Raw genomic sequence first — 18,794 nt, 5'->3', positions numbered from 1 at the left:
GAGCAAGTCAGTGGTAAAAAACCCAGGGCAGAGCCGGAAGTAAGAAAACTAGCCTTCAGAATAAAAGTCGTAAACAAATACACGTAGAATCCGGATGACTGATTATTTATGATATACAACTTTAAAATTTAGAAAATGTATAGATTATTTAATTGAATATGAATAAGCAACTGTTTTGATGAATGACTAACAGTTACAGTCTTTTTTTTCATACAGAAAAGCCAAACTCTTGATACAAGCTTCTATTTGTAGTCACAGGCCTTATCAAAATTACATGTTGAGATGGTTCAGGTGTCTGGTTAGGATGCCTCCTTTAAAGGTCTTCTGGGCAGGTCCAGCTGGTGGGAGATCCTGGGGTACACCCAGAATGCGCTTGGAGGTAGGGGGGCGATGATATATCCCTTCAGGCCTGGGAACGCCTCAAATAGCCCAAGAAGGAGCTAGAAAAGCTGCTGGTGATAGAGATGTCGGGAAGAACTTCTTGTCTGCTGCCACTACAAACCAGCTCCGGATAAGTGGGAGAAAGTGGATGTATGGATGGCTGGATGAAATTATACTGTCCTGAGAATTAATCACCTCAAGCTGTAATTAATTATAATGGACTTTTACACAGTGTTTGACCTAACAATTGGGTTAATGAGAAAAATAATAACTAGATTGATTATGATTATCTTAATATGCTCCACAAGGGATTTTTGGACAAAGTTAAACATAGAAACCAACTTACAGTAAAGTTTAATTGTTGTTTTAACCTATTTTTGGCCTATGATATGAATTTCTTTGGCAGTGTTGTTGTATTGTTGAGTTTAGGTATTCATCAAATAACTGATCTTGGGGAAACAATGGTTTGGCTTACAGTAACATTCACTTTTCTATAAGTAGAATCTTTTGAGTTTATCTTATTCAATATTTTTTATTTAAAAAAAAAAAAAAAAAGAGCTGTGTTGGAATCACTGGACTTGAGCACCTCTACCTCCTTGCAGATTTTTTTTGCCACCTAACAAACTGTATCATCCCCCACAAACACACCCACACATTGCGTGAACCTGCACCACATTTATTTTGAAATGCAAGACAGGAAGTCTCAACATGCAATCTGATTGGCTTGACGGTGGGTCAGTAATAAGCGTTTATGTGCCTCCTACAGCATATTGGCTACCTCTCCTAACCAAAGCCCTGACAAATCAAATGTCCCCTCGTCAGGGAGAGTTCAGGCCCCTCAGCAGTGTGGGTGTTTCCCTCTTTGTTTCTGTGCTGATTAGTCTCTGTCCATGGTGCTGAGAGCTGGGGCATGACACTTGAAATTATAACATTAAGATTTGAGATACTTTTTTCTTCTTCAAATGTTCGTTAAATATAGGATTGAGGTAGAGTTCTCATTTTTAAGCCGAACCATGACTGTTGATGCCATTTTTTGGAAAAAACAAACAAACAAATAAAGAAGGATTTCAAACTGTAGCCAAGGCTGCATGTTGCTCGATAGTGAGTTAGTGAAAACCAATGCATAAAACATATAAATATAAATCATTTAACAGTCAATCTGCCCTATCATACCAGTCATTGCCTCTTTGTAGCTGCAGGAAATACTATTCTGTCAAGTCAATCCTTCAGAGTATGCATGGAGTAGCCTACAACAATCACGAGGTGGTAGCAGAGCTCAGGTTATGCGCTTGACTGCATTGACGGTTTACTGCGGACCATTTACAACATTTAGCCTTGTAACACTGAATCAGTCTTTATTTAGCAGGTCGATCAAGCTGCATTCAAAACATGCAGCGTGTTAGAACTGCATTTCTTAACCGATTAATCTACATATAATTCCCTAACCTACTCTAAACAGTAAGTAGGATATGACCACAGCTCAAAGTCATTCACCATGTTCCTTATCATAAAGCTTCTGTTTGTAGAGCTCAGATAAAGCAGAAACGTTGCTGCTGGTTATTTAAATCAATGGATAGCCTACGTCAAATTGCAGTGTGATCCTATAAATGGTCACTGATTAACCAGAACAAGTTTTAGTTTAGCCTAATGCTGAAGATATTGGCCTGCTTACAAAGGTAGGCTATATTATTTTGAGGTTGTTAGTGTTGCACCCATGAAAAAAACAGGACTCTGTCTTCCTTTTGGCAACTTTATTCTTCCCGGTGCTGTATTTTTTTATGATTATCTTTCTTAAGAAGCATCGGGCCCTCACAACAAAAACAGCATACATGCAACATTCATCTCTTGACCACGACCCCAACTATTTACGTCACCTCTGCACGCAGGCCGATGACGTCATATATCAAACCCTAAAATTAAGAGTTAATAGCAACTTTTTTAATTTCTGTGTAAACTGACATGACATTACAGTACGTGTATGTTTTTTTTAATTAACAAATTAAACAAATGTGAAATAATATTATATACAGTACTATCTAACTTATAGTGTAGTGTGCTTTCTTCTGTCAAATTGAATTGCATACACATATTTCTAGGTCGCAACACCAGGGTAAAGTAGAAATATAGATAATAAAGCCTTAAATGTAAAAAATATAAAATTAAAAAATAAAAAAAAAGCCTACGTCTGCTGAGTGATAGTAGCAACACTTCGATCACTGCTATCGTTACTATGAGGGACAAAAAAATGACTAAAGTATAAATAAATAAATAAATGTTGGGAGAAATGCATACAATAATAAACAACAATTAATGTAGAAATAAATAAATAATTAAATAAATGCATCAATAAATATATAAATAAATACATAAAGAAATATATTCATATATTTCTTTATGTATTTCTGTTAAATAAATACAGGTGTTTTTTGGCGGTTACTCGGTGGGTCAGTGGGAGGGGTCGGGACCCTCATGTGTCGGTTGAGGATGAGGATGAGGAGGAGGAGGAGGAGGAGGAGGAGGAGGAGCCGAAAAGCTAGTTTTAGTGCAGATGTCTAGATACCGCATGTAAATTAGCCAAAGTTGGTGTTCCAAACCCGACACAGGCACATGTCAGGCTGCTTCCCACACTGGAGGAAACATTCAAGGAAAGGTAACTATTGTCTGTGGGGTTTTTTTACACTGTGCACTTCATGAACTATGAAATGATTTAACGATGTACATCTGACGTTAACCGGTATTTGTTTTATCAATAGCATCATATATGTTTGTGACTGAGCTAGCTTTGTTAGCATCCCTGCGGAAGTCAGAAAGATACAGGCTGTATCCGAATGACCAAGTACCTACTCAATCTGTCAGTAGGCAGTACCTACTATCCGTGCTGCATACTGTTAGTACCTACTATTCAGTATGCAGATATTTGTTCTTACTTCATCTGATTCATTCAGTCTGGAAGTGACGTCATTTACGTTACCCGAACCGCATTCACCCGTTTTTTTGTTGTTGTTTTTTTGTTTAGCTTTATTCCCGGAAGTTAGTATCCATACTGAAATGTTCTGTATGCTGAGGTGGACCCAAAAAATGCATACTGAATGACCACGAAAGTTCAGTATACTGAAACTCCCTACTGAATAGTACTGCCTACTGAACTGTGAATATTCGGAAAGGGTAACAGTTTAAATAGACGCCAGCTGGTGTCGGCTACTTAATTAAAGTGTTGTGAAACGCGCTTTGATTGGTCCTTCTCTTTCCTCCTTGATAACATGAGCTATCAATATATCCGGCGCTAATCATGAACAGCGAGCAGCATGTTTGAATAACAGAAAGAGGATGCTTTGGTTACCATGAATCAAACTGTGGGTTGTTTAACCATGATAGTGAAGTTGAGAATTGAAGTTACACCCATTTAGCGAACGTAGAGACATATTTTAGTCGGTGTCCACGTCTTCATCCTGACTGCAGCATGTGAAGTTTTAAAAGTAGAAACTTTGCGCATACATTTGTCAGGACGCTGTTTCTTCAGTGGAAAAAATATTAATCACTTAATAACTTAACAGCAGTAGCTTAACTGGACGTCTATGTTCCCACATGTGCAGAAAATGTAGTTGCGAGTAGTCTCGCAGTGTTTTTTTTTTTTTTTTTTAGCTCAGTGCTGAACAGAGGAATTTTATTGCAGCAGCCATGTTGGCTCAAACTGACAGAGCAGATGTTAAATCTCATTGGAGTAGTAGTAGGACGCACGGTGACTGTCCTTCATAGGCAAGGCAAGTTTATTTATGTCGCACATTTCAACAACAAGGCAATTCAAATTGCTTCACACAAGACATCAAAAGCATCATGACTGAGGAAAGAAAAGAAACATTAAAATATAACATTTAAAAATCACTGAAATTATTCATAGACGCATTATGTTTTTCTAAGAAATATTGGACCATGTGCTGATTTTTGTTCTGTGTCCATAATACAAGTGAACTGTCATAAGATAATGTAATGAAAAAGACATTGCCAGATACAGATAGCATTGTTTCCCCCACATGGTTGGCAGTAATGAGCACATTGTGTTACACACAAATGATGATGCTGTTAATAGTTCAGCTCTTCGACTTAATGGCATGTGTTGTGCAATATCTGGCTCCTTGTGTGTTTGATTGCATGTCCTCTGTTCAGACTACTGCGCCTTATTTGTACAGCTGTTTCCAAGAAAGACAAGTTTTGTTAGTTGTGGCTAAATTTGGATCCATTGGCTACAGGATGAATGAGGCCCTTAAGAACTGAATCATCAAGGTAGATGAGTTCAGGATGGTTTGCTCTAAATTTTAAATGAAATAGAGCGTCAGTCAAGACAGCTTTGTAAGGCAAATGTTGCCTTAGTTGACATGTGTATTTTGAATGGATAAATTGAGCTGACTTATTGGCAGCTCAATTGATTGGACTCATATTGGTTGGACTAAATATTCCTTTTTCCATTTCCCATCTGCACAGCTGTCCCAAGAGTCAGCCTCTAGTTGGACACTTTAATGATAACCTCAATTATTTAAATTTAAATTGCACCTTTAACGTTTGCACTGACTGTTATTTAATGTGTGTTTTTTGATCATTTTATTCTTTTTAAACATTGCTAAAAAAAAGATTAATCTAGGGGTATTCTTAAATCTTTTTTTGGGGTTAATATATATGTATGGGAGCGGGGGGGGGGGGGGGGGTGTCGTCTTTGTGGTTAATTTGTAACAAATGTTTCATGTCATGTACGTCTTTGTAACCTGCTACTGGCTGCTTTGAATTTCCTTCGGGATCAATAAAGTATCTATTTATTTATCTATCTATCTATTGTGAATGTTTATATATTGAATATTTTAAAATATTGTATCCATCATACATGCTCTGTGTTGAAAGTTCTCATGCCAGCAGTCACATCTGTGTATGGGAACCAGAGAAGGGTTATAAAGCGCTCAAATGAACTTCTGCTCAGACACAAAATGGAGACTTGAAAACACTGCTGCAGGCTTTTTGAAAAAGGTCACATTGCATATTCACGGTTGCATGCGTTACTGGCACCTTTATACATCTGAAAAGGAGTTCATTTAATCCATTCAGTAACTCAATCAGTCATTCAGTTTCTTTTTAAGCGTTTACTAGGCTTTCCAGCTTCTAAAAAGAAGCCTAATTGCTGACATTGTGCTTGCTCTGACTCGGGTTTCACTTCACTTCACTGCGGTTGTTTTTAAAAATACTTTTTGATCAGTAACTTTATTACTTCTTAACTTTTCTAAAACAGCAGGTCCTGTTGACAACTATTATCTGTCAATCATTTTTAGCAAAGTGTCATTTGCTCAGGGATATCCTTTAAACGTTTAATGTAAGCTTCTGTTTTGAAGCAGTGGATACGAGTTGAAGTTTTTTTTTTCTGGTGTAATTATGTTATATGATCTGTGCAAAGACTATTCACTCGTCAGTAACCTATTCAGGGTTTTGAGGCTGAATCCAAGTGATTTCCATAATGTTACAACTAGTCAGAAGAAATCCTGAAATGTGTGAAGCCCTTCTGTGACACTGTATTTACTTGTTTTTCTGACAGATTATCCCAGTGAAGGATTAATCCTCGGATTCCACAATGGCGGTTTGAGACCTACAAACTCTTAGCCTCCTGGTGACACGCCCACCTCCTTCTCTCTTGTCCTGGTTTCCCCCAAACTGCTTCTCATTCATCCAGTATTTATCCCTTTTTCCTTGTTTTGGTGCCTGGTGCTGCCTGGAATCAGTCTGTCCTCATTATCGTTCCACATCACTCCCCTGATACCTCCTCTCTGCGCCCGGGCTGAGAGTAAATCCCTCAGAATGGTGGCCGAGGCAGACTCGGTGTCTCAGGGCAGCGGTGTGCGGCTGAAGCAGGAGATTTCCCTCCTCCATGGCGTCTGTCTCATCGTAGGAAACATGATAGGCTCTGGCATCTTCGTCTCACCTAAGGTAAAATTGTCTTCTCTGTTCAGCCAGTTGTATTTGTTTCCTGGATTGAACTGTATTTTCTTGTTAAATGATAGAGTTCACTCAACTGTAAAAGAAATGTTGAAGTGTTCATTTTTTCAATCTTTTGTTATCCTGCAGGGAGTTCTAATGTACACGGGCTCATTCGGCCTATCCCTTGTAGTGTGGGCCATTGGAGGGATATTTTCTGTGTTTGGAGCATTATGCTATGCTGAGCTGGGCACCACCATCCGTAAATCTGGAGCGTCCTACGCCTACATCCTTGAGGCCTTTGGAGGATTCTTAGCTTTTATTAGGTATGTGTGATTTAATTTTTGTGTCAGCTGGCACAGTTTCTCGACAGTTTATTCAAACATTTTTCAAGTGATATTGATGCTAGCAAGTACATTTCGTTATACAATGTGTATATAAAATCAGGAAAAAAGGAGAATTTATTTGAGCACACTGTTGTCCTTTCACTTGTTTAACTGGTCTTTGACAGTTATTATTATTATTAAGGCTCTTTATATTGTTTAGATTAACTCTGTGCATATGTCTCTTTCATGGTAACATTAAAGGTCACATATTATGATAAATACACTTTAACAGGTTTTTTTAACACTAATATGTGTCCCTAGCCCAGGGGTGGGCAAACTTTTTGACTCGCGGGCCACAATGGGTTCTAAAATTTGACAGAGGGGCCGGGCCAGGAACAGATGGATGGAGTGTTTGTGTGAACTAATATAAATGACATGTAAAAGCCATTACATGAAAGGATTTGGCCTTTAACAGGTAGCAAAGCATGAATATGCAAGGCTCATTGTACAAATTGATTTCCAAATGCATTCATTTAATTCCACTCATTCATGTGTGAAAATATGTCCACAGCAAATGCAAAGTCACAAAGCCAGTTCTTGTCGCTTAGCTCAGGAAATTCGTCGGATTTCCCCATTAACTCCAAAAATGCGCTGATCTCCTCTTTCAGCTCCCACACTCGTTGAAACACTTTGCCCAAACTTAACCAGCGGACACGAGAGTGGTACAATAAGTCCTGAGTCAGTTTCCTCCAGGAACATAATAAACTGACGATGCTGAAGTCCCCTTGCTCATATAAAGTTAACAAGTTTTACAACTGGATTCACGACATGATTAAGCTGCAATACAGACTTACACAGAGATTCCTGATGGATGATGCAATGAAGGAAAATAACATCCAGGTCAGGGTTTTCCTCTTTCACTTTATCCTGGATTCTTTTCAGCAGACCAACATGTTTTCCAGTTAAATTTGGCGATCCATCCGTTGTGACATTGACAAGTTTACTCCAAGGTAGCTTCATTCTCTCGATGACAGCAGACACCTGGTTATACAAGTCCTCTCCTCGTGTTTTTCCTTTCAGGGACTCCATGGTCAAAAACTCCTCCGTTATCTCAAAACTGTCATTAATCCCTCGGATAAAAGTGAGGAGCTGAGCAGTGTCTTTTACGTCATTACTTTCATCCAGCGCTAGTGAATATAACTTAAAGGACTCAGCCTTTTTGTTTAATTCGCTGGCTATATCTTCGTCAATCAGTTCCACACGGCGAGTCACAGTCCTGTGTGATAAACTGATTTTTTCAATCTGGCCTTGACTCTCCGGACACAAGAGACCTGCTGTCTCTACCATGCATTCTTTTAAAAACTCGCCTTCGGAGAAAGGCTTGCTAGCCTTTGCTAATTTGAATGCCAGCAAAAAAACTTGCCTTGGTAGTTGACTCTTGAATCGCAGTTTGTTGGTGAAAAAAATGTTGCTGAGTCTGTAAATTATCCTTCAACCTCTGAGTTGTAGCCACCCGTTCTTGCGTGGACTGCTTGCTAGCGTAGTTAGCATGCTTCGTTGCAGTGACGGCTGATATTGTACTCTTTGAAAACTGCGACAGTTTCTTGGCATATCAGGCATACAGCCTTTGATCGGACTTCAGTGAAAAAATATTTAGTTGTCCACTCCGTATTAAACACTCGGCATTCACTGTCCACTTTTCTTTTCTTTGGTCTGCTCATTTTTACAGAAGGGCTCATACGGGTTCATAGGGCAAAGTGAAGAAGGGAATAATACACCACACTCTGAAGTGCGCCATCTATTGGGGAAACGCGGGCATTACAGGGGAAAACCAACAAGGTTTAATTATAATGAAATTGTATTTAATAATAATATAATTTGGACAAGTTCGGCGGGCCGGATTAAATGGCCCGCGGGCCGTAGTTTGCCCATGCCTGCCCTAGCCTGTCAACAAACCCCCCAGTTACGAGAAAAGTCCATCCTCCGTCTTTTTCATGCTCTATTTTTCTGCGAAAGTGTGCTCAAACAGACCATTTGGAGATCTTCCCTTTGTGACATCACAAAGGGACGTAACCCCATCCCCAGGTGGTTAGACACCAAGCCACCCAAGCCCTTCCAGAGTGGCTCGGTCGAACACAGCTCACTTTCATTTAAAGCTACAGACACAGAAACCTGACAGAGCCTGTTCTGAGCAGAGCTGAAATAGAAGAGTTTATAGACTTCCTAAAATACAGGACCAGAATGGATTTTAGTAAGAAGCTTCACAGACAGGCTTTGGGGACCTCTGAGATTTATCAGTTAAAAAAAGATCATTATTTGTGACCTTTAATAGTTGGTGTGTGTTACCACAATCACAACATTCAATGACTAGAGATCATTATATTCAGAACTGAAATTAAAAAGGAAGTCTTTGATGAGCCATTGATATTTGTGAAATTATCATAAAAATGATGATAATCCTACCTTCTTATAATTAACATTTAAGGTGAACTGGTAGATCGATGGGTAACTGGAATGGGATTTTTTACAGCCTGTTCAGCCCAGACTGGTGTTCTGCTGGTCTTAATAAATGTAGGCAATTTTGTGCTGATCTCAGACTCACACACACACAAGCTGTTTCAAACACTGACGAACAGCCACACACACAACAACAAGCTAACATGTCTGAAGTGTAGACATTAGATACAGAGTAAAAAATAAGGTAAAGTACCTCTCTGCCCAGGGCTGATCCAGGAGTCTGCGCTCCCTATATGTGCGCACTCCAGCTGCCTGTCTGTCTCTTTCAATCTGAGTCGTGGGTTGGTGGAGTGCAGCATGTTAAAATATTATTTATCACTTTGCAAAAAATATTATTGATGAATATTGATAATTAACGGATATAAAAACGACAACAACTTTTTGCGACCACAAATACTGTTTACAGAGGCAGAGAGAAACGGACCAGTAAGAGATCAGTTCTTCAGGAACCAGGGAGCTGAAGAGAGTGAATAAACAGTTGGCAGTCAGTGTTTTATTAGGAGCATCAAATTAATTTTTATTAAAGAAAAGTTCCAAAAATCTTTTTTGTTGCTGTCAATTATAGATCGTTAAAGAAAGTAAATAAGTATTGGCTGAAAATCGGTATCTGTGCAAGTCTGTGCATCTCTAATCAACGTGATAATTTTCCTGTAGACTGTGGACGTCGTTGTTGATAGTGGAGCCAGCCTGTCAGGCGGTGATAGCTCTGACCTTCTCCAACTACCTGGTCCAGCCTTTCTACCCCACCTGCTCCGCCCCCTATATCGCTGTCCGCCTCATTGCTGCCGCCATCATATGTAAGACTCTCCCTATACTAAACACACTTTCATGCCCTTCTTCACCTTCTGTGTGTGTGTTTACATTAGTGGTGAAGGGGCATGGACGACTAAGGTGTGTGTGTGTGTGTGTGTGTGTGTGTGTGTGTTTTCTATTCAGTATGTACCCATCGTCAGAGACATGGTGGAGCTGTACTTGCAGGAAGGTTTAACCAGAGCGTTCAAAATACTGATCTTTAACTGTACATTAAATTAACAGTTTTGTTACAAGTCACTTAGCAGACGCTTTTTATCCAAAGCGATGTACATCAGAGAGTAAGTACAACACTAATCCATTCATACACCACCGAAGCCACGGGAGCAATGCGGGGTTAAGTGTCTTGACCAAGGACACATCGGACATGTTGCTCAGCTGGGGAAACAGACATTACACATACATTACTGTGTATGAAACCTGGAGTTTCAATAATACTTTTTTTTTGCTTTATTCAAAGTGTCAGCTGCTCTGCGGTTGACCTGAAACTAGTTTAAACTAGTCTGAAATGGCATGCAGCTTTGTGAACCACTTGGGTTCCTAGAGAAATGAACAACTTAAATATTTAGTTAGTAATTTCAGACCTGTTTATGTACTGAAAATGTCTGACTGTGTCGTATTTGTGCTGTATGTTCAGTACAGTCGGTATTGAAGACATGATCAAATGAAATCAATCACAGTAAATTTGTTCAGCTCTTATACACACTGGGGAGCCAACATGCTTTTGTCTCTCTGAAAAGCTGCACTGTGGTATTTTATCTAATTTGAAGTTTCTCGGCTGTTTGTCCACGTTGACCTTCAAATCTTCTCCTGTTAAGTCAACAGCAGACTGTTTGAGGAAGTGTGCCGAGGGAGTTCACACAATAGCTGAAAGGGAAAGCCATAAACGACTATATCCACGTCTACTTAGACAGACAGTGTTTAAAAAGTCAGTGAAGTTTATTGTTGGCAGCACTCCTGGTGCACTTCTATGCATGCATTCTCATTTTAAAGATTAAACATGTTTCTTTGTGGCATTGTGATAAAGATAAAAAATAAACTTTATTGAACCCCCATGGGGGAAATTATTTTGTCACAACAGCTCAAGAAACAGGAATATAATTATCAAAAATAACAAGAAGTTAAAAATCAAACATATGTACATCAGTTAAATAAAGGGAGAAAAAATACAATCATAGAATAATACAAGGTATGTACACCTCCACTTGTGGAAAGAGTTATTATTATTAAAAACACACAGTGTGAAGCATTGTTGATATGAGACACATGATCGTTCTAAACACAGAGTCCGCCTGCTGGTTCCAGGGGTTAAAATCCCTCTAAGTGTGCTTAAAGCCTCAGATATATGACACCACTGATCAGCAGAGTTTGTCCTCTTTCCACATGTAAACACTTTCCATGTTTATAAATAAATGAACCCCTGCTCCCATCCCGCCTCTATTTTTTCACTCTATCAAAAGGTCAGTGTAACTTTTATTTATCATATCCTGTTTTCATTTAGTTCATGACAGAAAAAAGAGTTATCTCTCACTCTGTAATCCCTGCTCAGCCTCTCCTTTCTGTGTTCATCATTCAGTGGAAATGCATTACATTTAACACTGGCTGACTCCTTACTCTCTCCATCAGGTCTGCTGACCTGTGTGAACTGTATGAAGGTCAAATGGGGGGCCATTCTTCAGGTCATCTCCACGTTTGCCAAAGTGCTGGCTCTAATCGTCATCATTATTACTGGTCTTATTAAGCTGGGACAAGGTAGGACATGCAGAAAAATGTTTTGTCAACTATACTAGTCCAACACTTTACATAGCTGAGAATTGATGTGATTACATGCTTTTATGATTATCTGGTATATCTGTTGTTAAACAAGACATGGTCTTATGAGGGCATACTCGTTTTGTAAAGATTAAAAAAGATGCAAATTCAGTGTCCTCCAAATTGAATATTCAAAGAAATATTTAGCCCAGGATGTTAAAAGCAAGGACAGCCCTTGTTCCTGTACTGTGTTCATGTGGGTTCTATGTTTGTGCAGGTTTTGACCAGAACTTTGAGGACTCCTTCAAAGGGTCCAAGCTGAACCCTGGTGACATGGCCCTGGCTCTTTACTCAGCTCTGTATTCCTACTCCGGCTGGGACACACTCAACTTCATCACTGAGGAGATCAAAAACCCAGAGAGGTTACAAAGTTTCTTCATTTTCATTCCAGATTCTCTCTTTACTCAATAAAAGTAACCTCACTGCTGTGAAACCGGTAACACTGGAGTTTCAGTAAGTCAGAGATTTAAACTTTGCATCTTCTTTGTCATCTCACCAAGTATGAATGGTATGCAACACAGCTACACATTAACTGTGGAAGTATGTACTGCCCAAGCTTTTATTACAAAATGTTTCATCAGCTCTTAATAAGAAAGACACCCGATATCTTTACTGATTAAAAAAATGAAGACCACTTTTCTACTTTCCTTTTAGGAACCTGCCCTTGTCCATCGCTATCTCCATGCCCATTGTCACAGTGATTTACATCTTGACTAACGTGGCTTACTACGTCGTCATGGATGCAGACAAAGTGCTGACCAGTGACGCCGTCGCTGTGGTGAGTTTTTTTAAAGAAGCTAAATATGTAGCAGTGTGACTTTGTGCATACTTTTGTTCAACTCTTATCAGTGCATCACAGGAGCAGCTGGGTTTGATCTCTCCTATCTCCTGCTGTCTTCTCTTTCAGCCCCATGCACAAAGCGTCTGCTTCATTACTTGCTTTGTTATCTGTGACTGTAGGGGTCCAGATGATGACAGGAACATCATTTAGCTAAAGAGGTTAGCGTCCCACACAGGAACATAGGGAAGCTGATGATGTGATTAGTGCGTTAGCGGAGGGAGAATTGTACTCAGGCATGTTGACAGTGGTATCAGTGTGTTCATTCAGACAGTTCACTAATCCTACAAGCCATGGGGCTGTGTTGTCTTGAATACATGATGAGAGAAGAAGTAATTAGTTTGCATGACTGGGTTGAGATTGTAATCTCATTATACTTGTCACTCCAGCACCGCAAAGGTTAAAATAGCTTAACTTAAATTAAAACAGGGCTGTAACAAATGTGTTATTTATTATTTAGATGAATCTCCTGCTTATTGGTTGTTTGATCTTTAAAATGAGTCTCCAGAAATCCAAGACGCCGCCCTAGAATAAATGAAAATCAGAGAATCTCACTTTTCTTTTTCTTCTTTATTTTACAGGTACGGTGCATGTCAATAAACATTTCTGTAAATACGCCAGAGTTAGCCAAAAGTCCTCTCTCTGTGCTTTAAAATTAAGAGTCATTGATCTTACCGTTGAACTTGTGTGAGAATTAAGCATTTTGTTGAATCTCTCCTCAGACTTTTGCAGACGAAGCGCTGGGCTGGGCTCGATGGCTGATCCCTCTGTCTGTGGCCATTTCTTGTTATGGAGGTCTAAACTCCTCTATCATCGCTGCCTCCAGGTCCGTATATACAAGAACGTCTGAAGCTGCGCCACATTTTAATTTTTTTTAATTCCAGGAAAACAATGTGCTAACATGGCAATGTCTAAAAAAAAAAAAAAAGTAAAATGTTCCTTTCTCTCCTGCAGGTTATTTTTTGTTGGTTCAAGAGAAGGGCACTTACCAAATGTCCTGTGCATGATCCACATAAAGCGTTTCACCCCGATTCCTGCTCTGCTTTTCAATGTAAGTATGCTTAACTTTTACTGTTCTGAAAAAAAGAACCAGAGTGTTTATTCCGTCTTACTGATGTTTCTTTGTGTGTGTTTTGTGTTCTGTTTTTCAGGGTGGTATGTCTCTGATCTACCTGTCTGTGCCTGACGTTTTCCAGTTGATCAACTACTTCAGTTTTAACTACTGGTTGTTCATCGGCTTGTCGATAGCCAGCCTGATCTACCTTCGCATTACAGCTCCAAATATGCACAGACCTGTAAAGGTAAAGACTAATGCAGCTTAAACATGCATGATGAGCAGGGACAATAGGGACTCTGCCTTCAGGACAAACGTTAGTACCGTATCTCTGGGTGTTATGAAACAAGCAGAGACATGAAATCAAGTGTCAAGAGTGATATATATCAATGTTATGTATGACGTTTCTGTGGGAAATTGGGACTGCTTGAAAGTTCTCTATCAAACTCAAACCAGCTACAGTTTGTAAGAAACTTAAACCAGACCCAATTATGCATTTAATTTCTAACTACTTTTATGATAGCTGTATTTTCAACTTTTTTCTGTCAACTGCAAGTCTTCACTTCTTACTTTTTATTAAGCAGTTTATGTTTTTTAGGCTGTGACAAATCCAAGATGACCCAAATCGCTTCTTTGCTATACAGACGGCTAACAAAGGAAAGGCATTGTGGTTTTGAGTGATTTTAATCACCTGGCCTTACCTAACACTCTTCATACAGTAGTTGTCAAAACTTTCTGTTAGCTTGTCTGACCCTAAAAAAAAGTAGAAATAAATATGTACTTTATGCTTGCACTAACTATTCTGAATATTTTCAGAAAGTATATTTTGCCTTTTAGCTGCAAAGGCTCAAGTCACTTGTAAACCAATAATACAGTGTGTCCTTTTCCCATGTCCTCACCCCGTCAGAGGGCCAAAGGGCCTTATTATGAAAAACCTCAAGCCCCGGGGATTTCTCGTCATGAAACTGACTGTCTGCCTCAGCTCCAATTCAATGCTTGTGCTGGAAAGAAAATAATTTGAACACTAAATGAAAGAAACTACGTTGATCATAGCTGATTTTTTTCCACTTGACAACTCAGGTCGGATAGATACTGTGCTGTCCATTCACTATTGCGTGTATGACTTTTTCTCTTCAGTCCCTGTCTTGTTGACCTGACTCCTCTCAGTGATGTCTTTACTTATGAGTTCTGATTTTGTTAAAAGTTCTTGATGTTGATTTAATTCTCCTACCATTAAAGTGAGTACATGCTCTGCAAACTGGCCGAGCAACTCAAGGGCTATTAGAGTCCAAATCTAATCATCAGGGTCATGGTTTAACTTAATTCAATACTATTGTATTTCTTGATGCAATTGTTTTACATTTGATTCTAAAAAAAAAAATGTCCCTTTTTCTCCTCCTCCCACCTGTCCCCTGCAGCTCTCTCTGTTCTTCCCCATCGTTTACTGCTTGTGCAGCATCTTTCTGGTAGTGGTTCCCCTCTACAGTGACACCATCAACTCTCTGGTAGGCATTGCTGTGGCGCTGTCTGGTGTGCCAGTCTACTTCATTTGCATCCACCTGCCAGCCAGCTCCAGACCAGCCTTCCTCGGTCGAATGCTCGGTAAGTGGGGGGCAACCCACTTTTTACTCAATTATATAATTATTTAAGCCATTATACCATAGCTACTGTAAAATCATCTTTTTATATTTAAAGGTTCACATTCAACAACTCGGCATTGTAAAACAAGGACACTACATTTCACCTTCTTGGCAGTCCTCATTTTGTAGTTTTAAAAATACTTTATTTATTTATTCTGGGAAACAGTTTGTGCAACAACTTGATTTCCTGTTACCTTAAGCTCACTTTGGCATCCAGTTATGTCTGCAAGCATTTCTCAGGACCCAATAACATAGCGTCCAAGTCCTGTGACATACAGTAAGCTCTAAATGAATGTGTTTGTGGGATGTTATTAAGAGTAACTCCTGAAAGTAGCTTACTAGTCTTATCCTTCTACCATAATGTGCATAAAAAAAACACCTTTTTAGTGTAAAGCTTAAGAGTGTTGAGATTATGGTTTCAAAGTTCAGTGTGCTTAATGCCCACTTTATTCCTTCATTGTATTTACTCAGGGCTAGACTGTTTGTCCTAGACTAACACCAGTATCTGTTAAAATCAACCACCATTGTTCTTCTGTCACTGCAGATAATCTGTCTCTTAACACCCAAAAACTGTGCATGTGTTGTGTGGCCTCGCCTGATACCGACCTGGACAACATAGACCCAGAAAAGACTGAATGAGGTAACAAAAAGCACACGTTTGAAGAGTGTTATGCAGGAGAGTGAAGAGTGAACACTTAAGGAATCCGTGTGATGCAAACAATCAGGATTTACATATGTGAAGCTTGATGGAGTTAACGAGGACATAAAGGAGAGCTAAGCTCAACACTTCTACTCCTACTCATCTCCTACGTGAGCCATATTTTTAAAGGAGAAAGAATGACACATGATCACCGTCCTACAAACCGCACTGTACAGACAATATCAGTGTGGCATGTGCACACTCACATGCTATTGCACACTGCAGTGTTGGCTGTGCGATTCCCTCCTTTCCATGTCCAAATAAACTACAACTCACTCACACCAATAAGCTGCCATAAAGCCTTAAGGTAGCGCTGCAGTTAAACAACAGCCTGATCCAGGAGGAATGGACTCTGCAAAATGCCTGCAGGATTAAGGCACAAGCAGAAAGTTATTCCAGAAAATCAAAAGTGGAGTTACACGTGTTCATTGTATGCCTCACATGTGTTGTGTCATGTTTCTCATGTCAAGCTCTTGAACTTGAACCAGTTTCATCATCTTATTAGAACATTACATAAGAATATCTTAAGAAGTAAAAGAAAAAGTAATTTTTAATCTCATTACCTGTGATCTCTTAAATACAAAAGTGACCCAATTAGATGGTTCCTGACTTCAAGGTCCCTAGACTGTCAGATTTAAAATTTAAAAAGTCCAGTTTTTTGGGGGCGGTGTTTGTGGTCCTCATAAATGTTATCCAGTTGGAAATAATCCTGAATTTAGATTTTAAGCATTGACTATACAGGCATCCTTCGATGTTCTTTAACTTGCAAACAGACCTCTGTAACCTTCATATGGCAAATTTCAATCACAATTTCAGTTTGCCACATAAATACCTTGTGAGCTCTAATCAGATTTGTCACTGAACTCAAGGACAAAGCAGACAATTGTTGATGGTCTCTTATTATAATATAGTGTAGGAGGATGGCACTATTTTCAATGAGTTTGAATGAGCTCATAAGAATGCATCCGTTGACTTTGAATGTTTTTTTTTTTTTTAATGATTTTTCAGGTGGTAGTTCTCATAGGAATATGATCAGAACATTTGTCACCATGTTCCATGCTGCTGTAGTTAAGGTAATCCATAAGAAATATTTAATAAGGACCGTGAATGCATAATCAGGGCATTTTTTTGGTTTCTGGTGCCTCCTAGTGGAAGCTAAAAGGTACAAGTTTTACTTTAAGGGTGCATCAGCAACTTGTGTTTTTTGACGCTGTATAGTTTCACTTTGTGACCTTGTTCTTCTTTTAGCCAGGTGGATTGTGACTGAGTATAAACACATAAGTCAAATACAAGTACCTCTAAACTGTGCTGATGTACAGTACTTGATTGATTGCACATAGTTGCTTTCCGCAACTGGTGGTTGTGTACACACTTGCATGATGTTCCAACTCTTAACACATTTCTAATGCAGCCTAAGTGTTATGGAAAAGGTTTTACAAGTTTTAATTCAAATGTGTTTGTTTTCCTGATAAAAACAAACGTATGTGCCGACTCCTCTGGGTCTTGATTTTCTTCTGAATGGGTTCTTTATAGATCCAAACCTCAGGATCCACACTGCTAATGTGCTCACTTGATGATATTTATTATCTCTCTTTCTTTTTTTTTTGCACAAACATGTCACAAGACTTTGACTCAGTAATGGGATATTGAATATAATGTTGCCTTTTGAATATATCGCACACTGACCGTTTATTCACATATAACCAAAGGTCTTTAACAGGCTGTTACATTGTTCTGCTCAGAGTGCAGAGAGCTCTTAGTAAAGTGTCTCTGCTTTCTAGTGAGAGCATTCTAGGTGTAGTTTGTTGAACCACAGGTAGAACCAGTCAAACTTCTGTGTTTGTATTGTAATGTGCTCTTTCTCAGCTGTATGTGCCTTCTGTGAGTGTGGTCCACCAAACAACTTGTCTATTTTTATATTGTAACAAGATGTTTTGTGTACAGTGTCTAAAGCCAAATAGAATTTACATAAAGCTGTAGGGTTTGCCAGATGTTATTCAGGTCTTTTTGAAAGTCTTTAGATCATCACTAAACCAACGGAGCAGCTTCATGTTTTGTAGTTCAGGTCAGTCTAAAACGTTTAGGTCTTACATAGACCATGTTTTGTGTCATCCCGAAGTACAACACCAGCCAACGGTATATTTGTTTAATGTTGGTTGCTCTGGATTGTGTCACTGTAACCACAATATGTCTGAAGTAAACTATGAATATATTCAATGTATTTTTCACATATGAAGTTATTATATATTCTGGAAACTTGAATGTTGCAGTATAACGAGCATAGGGTACCAAATGTGTTTTTTTCTGTTCCTGTTTTGTGTATTTGTAGAATTTTGTTAACTGTTTTGGACAAACAAAAGTTGCAAAAACTGTTGGTTTTTTTTCAAGTGCGTTTTATTTCAATAAAGTAAATAATAAAATGTGCGTTTCTGTGAATTCAATTTAATTTTTTTATGTAGCTACTGGCTTCTTTTGTTATTTTCAAGAATAACTGAGAATTTTATTCTTTATCAGAATAAATATGTTATTTTAAATAGTCAACCAGCCCTCTTAGAAAATGTTGAAAGTTCTCTTTTGACAGTAACTACTGCTGAGCTTTGACATTTGATAACGTGTAGAGAAGGTGAAAATACTTGTTGAATGTTGTTGAAAACAATTGTAGATAAGTACCTCCCAGAGACCAGAATTCCTATCCCAAAGGTGTTTTGCACTCAAATTCTGTATAACAATAAAATGAAAAGAAAATTTCTCACTTATCTGTAACTTT

At 38.8% G+C, this 18,794-nt stretch overlaps 1 protein-coding gene across 1 annotated transcript; it reads left to right on the top strand.

The window, feature by feature from the left end:
- The first annotated feature begins 2,902 nt into the window (after positions 1–2,902).
- On the top strand, positions 2,903–18,451 carry si:dkeyp-120h9.1 (Y+L amino acid transporter 2-like). Its single transcript, XM_061059134.1, has 12 exons — positions 2,903–3,031; positions 5,954–6,342; positions 6,481–6,656; positions 9,828–9,970; positions 11,610–11,735; positions 12,013–12,157; positions 12,450–12,573; positions 13,356–13,459; positions 13,588–13,684; positions 13,785–13,934; positions 15,106–15,289; positions 15,872–18,451. The coding sequence occupies exons 2-12, from the start codon at positions 6,214–6,216 to the stop codon at positions 15,964–15,966; spliced, it is 1,473 nt and encodes a 490-aa protein (XP_060915117.1). The 5' UTR covers positions 2,903–3,031; positions 5,954–6,213; the 3' UTR covers positions 15,967–18,451.
- Positions 18,452–18,794: the final 343 nt, after the last annotated feature.

The sequence above is a fragment of the Labrus mixtus genome, chromosome 16, assembly GCF_963584025.1.
Source record: "Labrus mixtus chromosome 16, fLabMix1.1, whole genome shotgun sequence".
Lineage (NCBI taxonomy): Eukaryota > Metazoa > Chordata > Actinopteri > Labriformes > Labridae > Labrus > Labrus mixtus.
Note: the sequence above shows the minus strand (reverse complement) of the source record. Positions and strands in the feature narration are given on the sequence as shown.

Excerpts from the sequence above, each read along its gene's own strand:
- si:dkeyp-120h9.1 (XM_061059134.1), top strand. The coding sequence starts at position 6,214 with ATGGTGGCCGAGGCAGACTCGGTGTCTCAGGGCAGCGGTGTGCGGCTG. Across the intron at positions 12,158-12,449 it reads GAGATCAAAAACCCAGAGAG|GAACCTGCCCTTGTCCATCG; the intron begins GTTACAAAGTTT and ends CTTTCCTTTTAG. Across the intron at positions 12,574-13,355 it reads CCAGTGACGCCGTCGCTGTG|ACTTTTGCAGACGAAGCGCT; the intron begins GTGAGTTTTTTT and ends ATCTCTCCTCAG.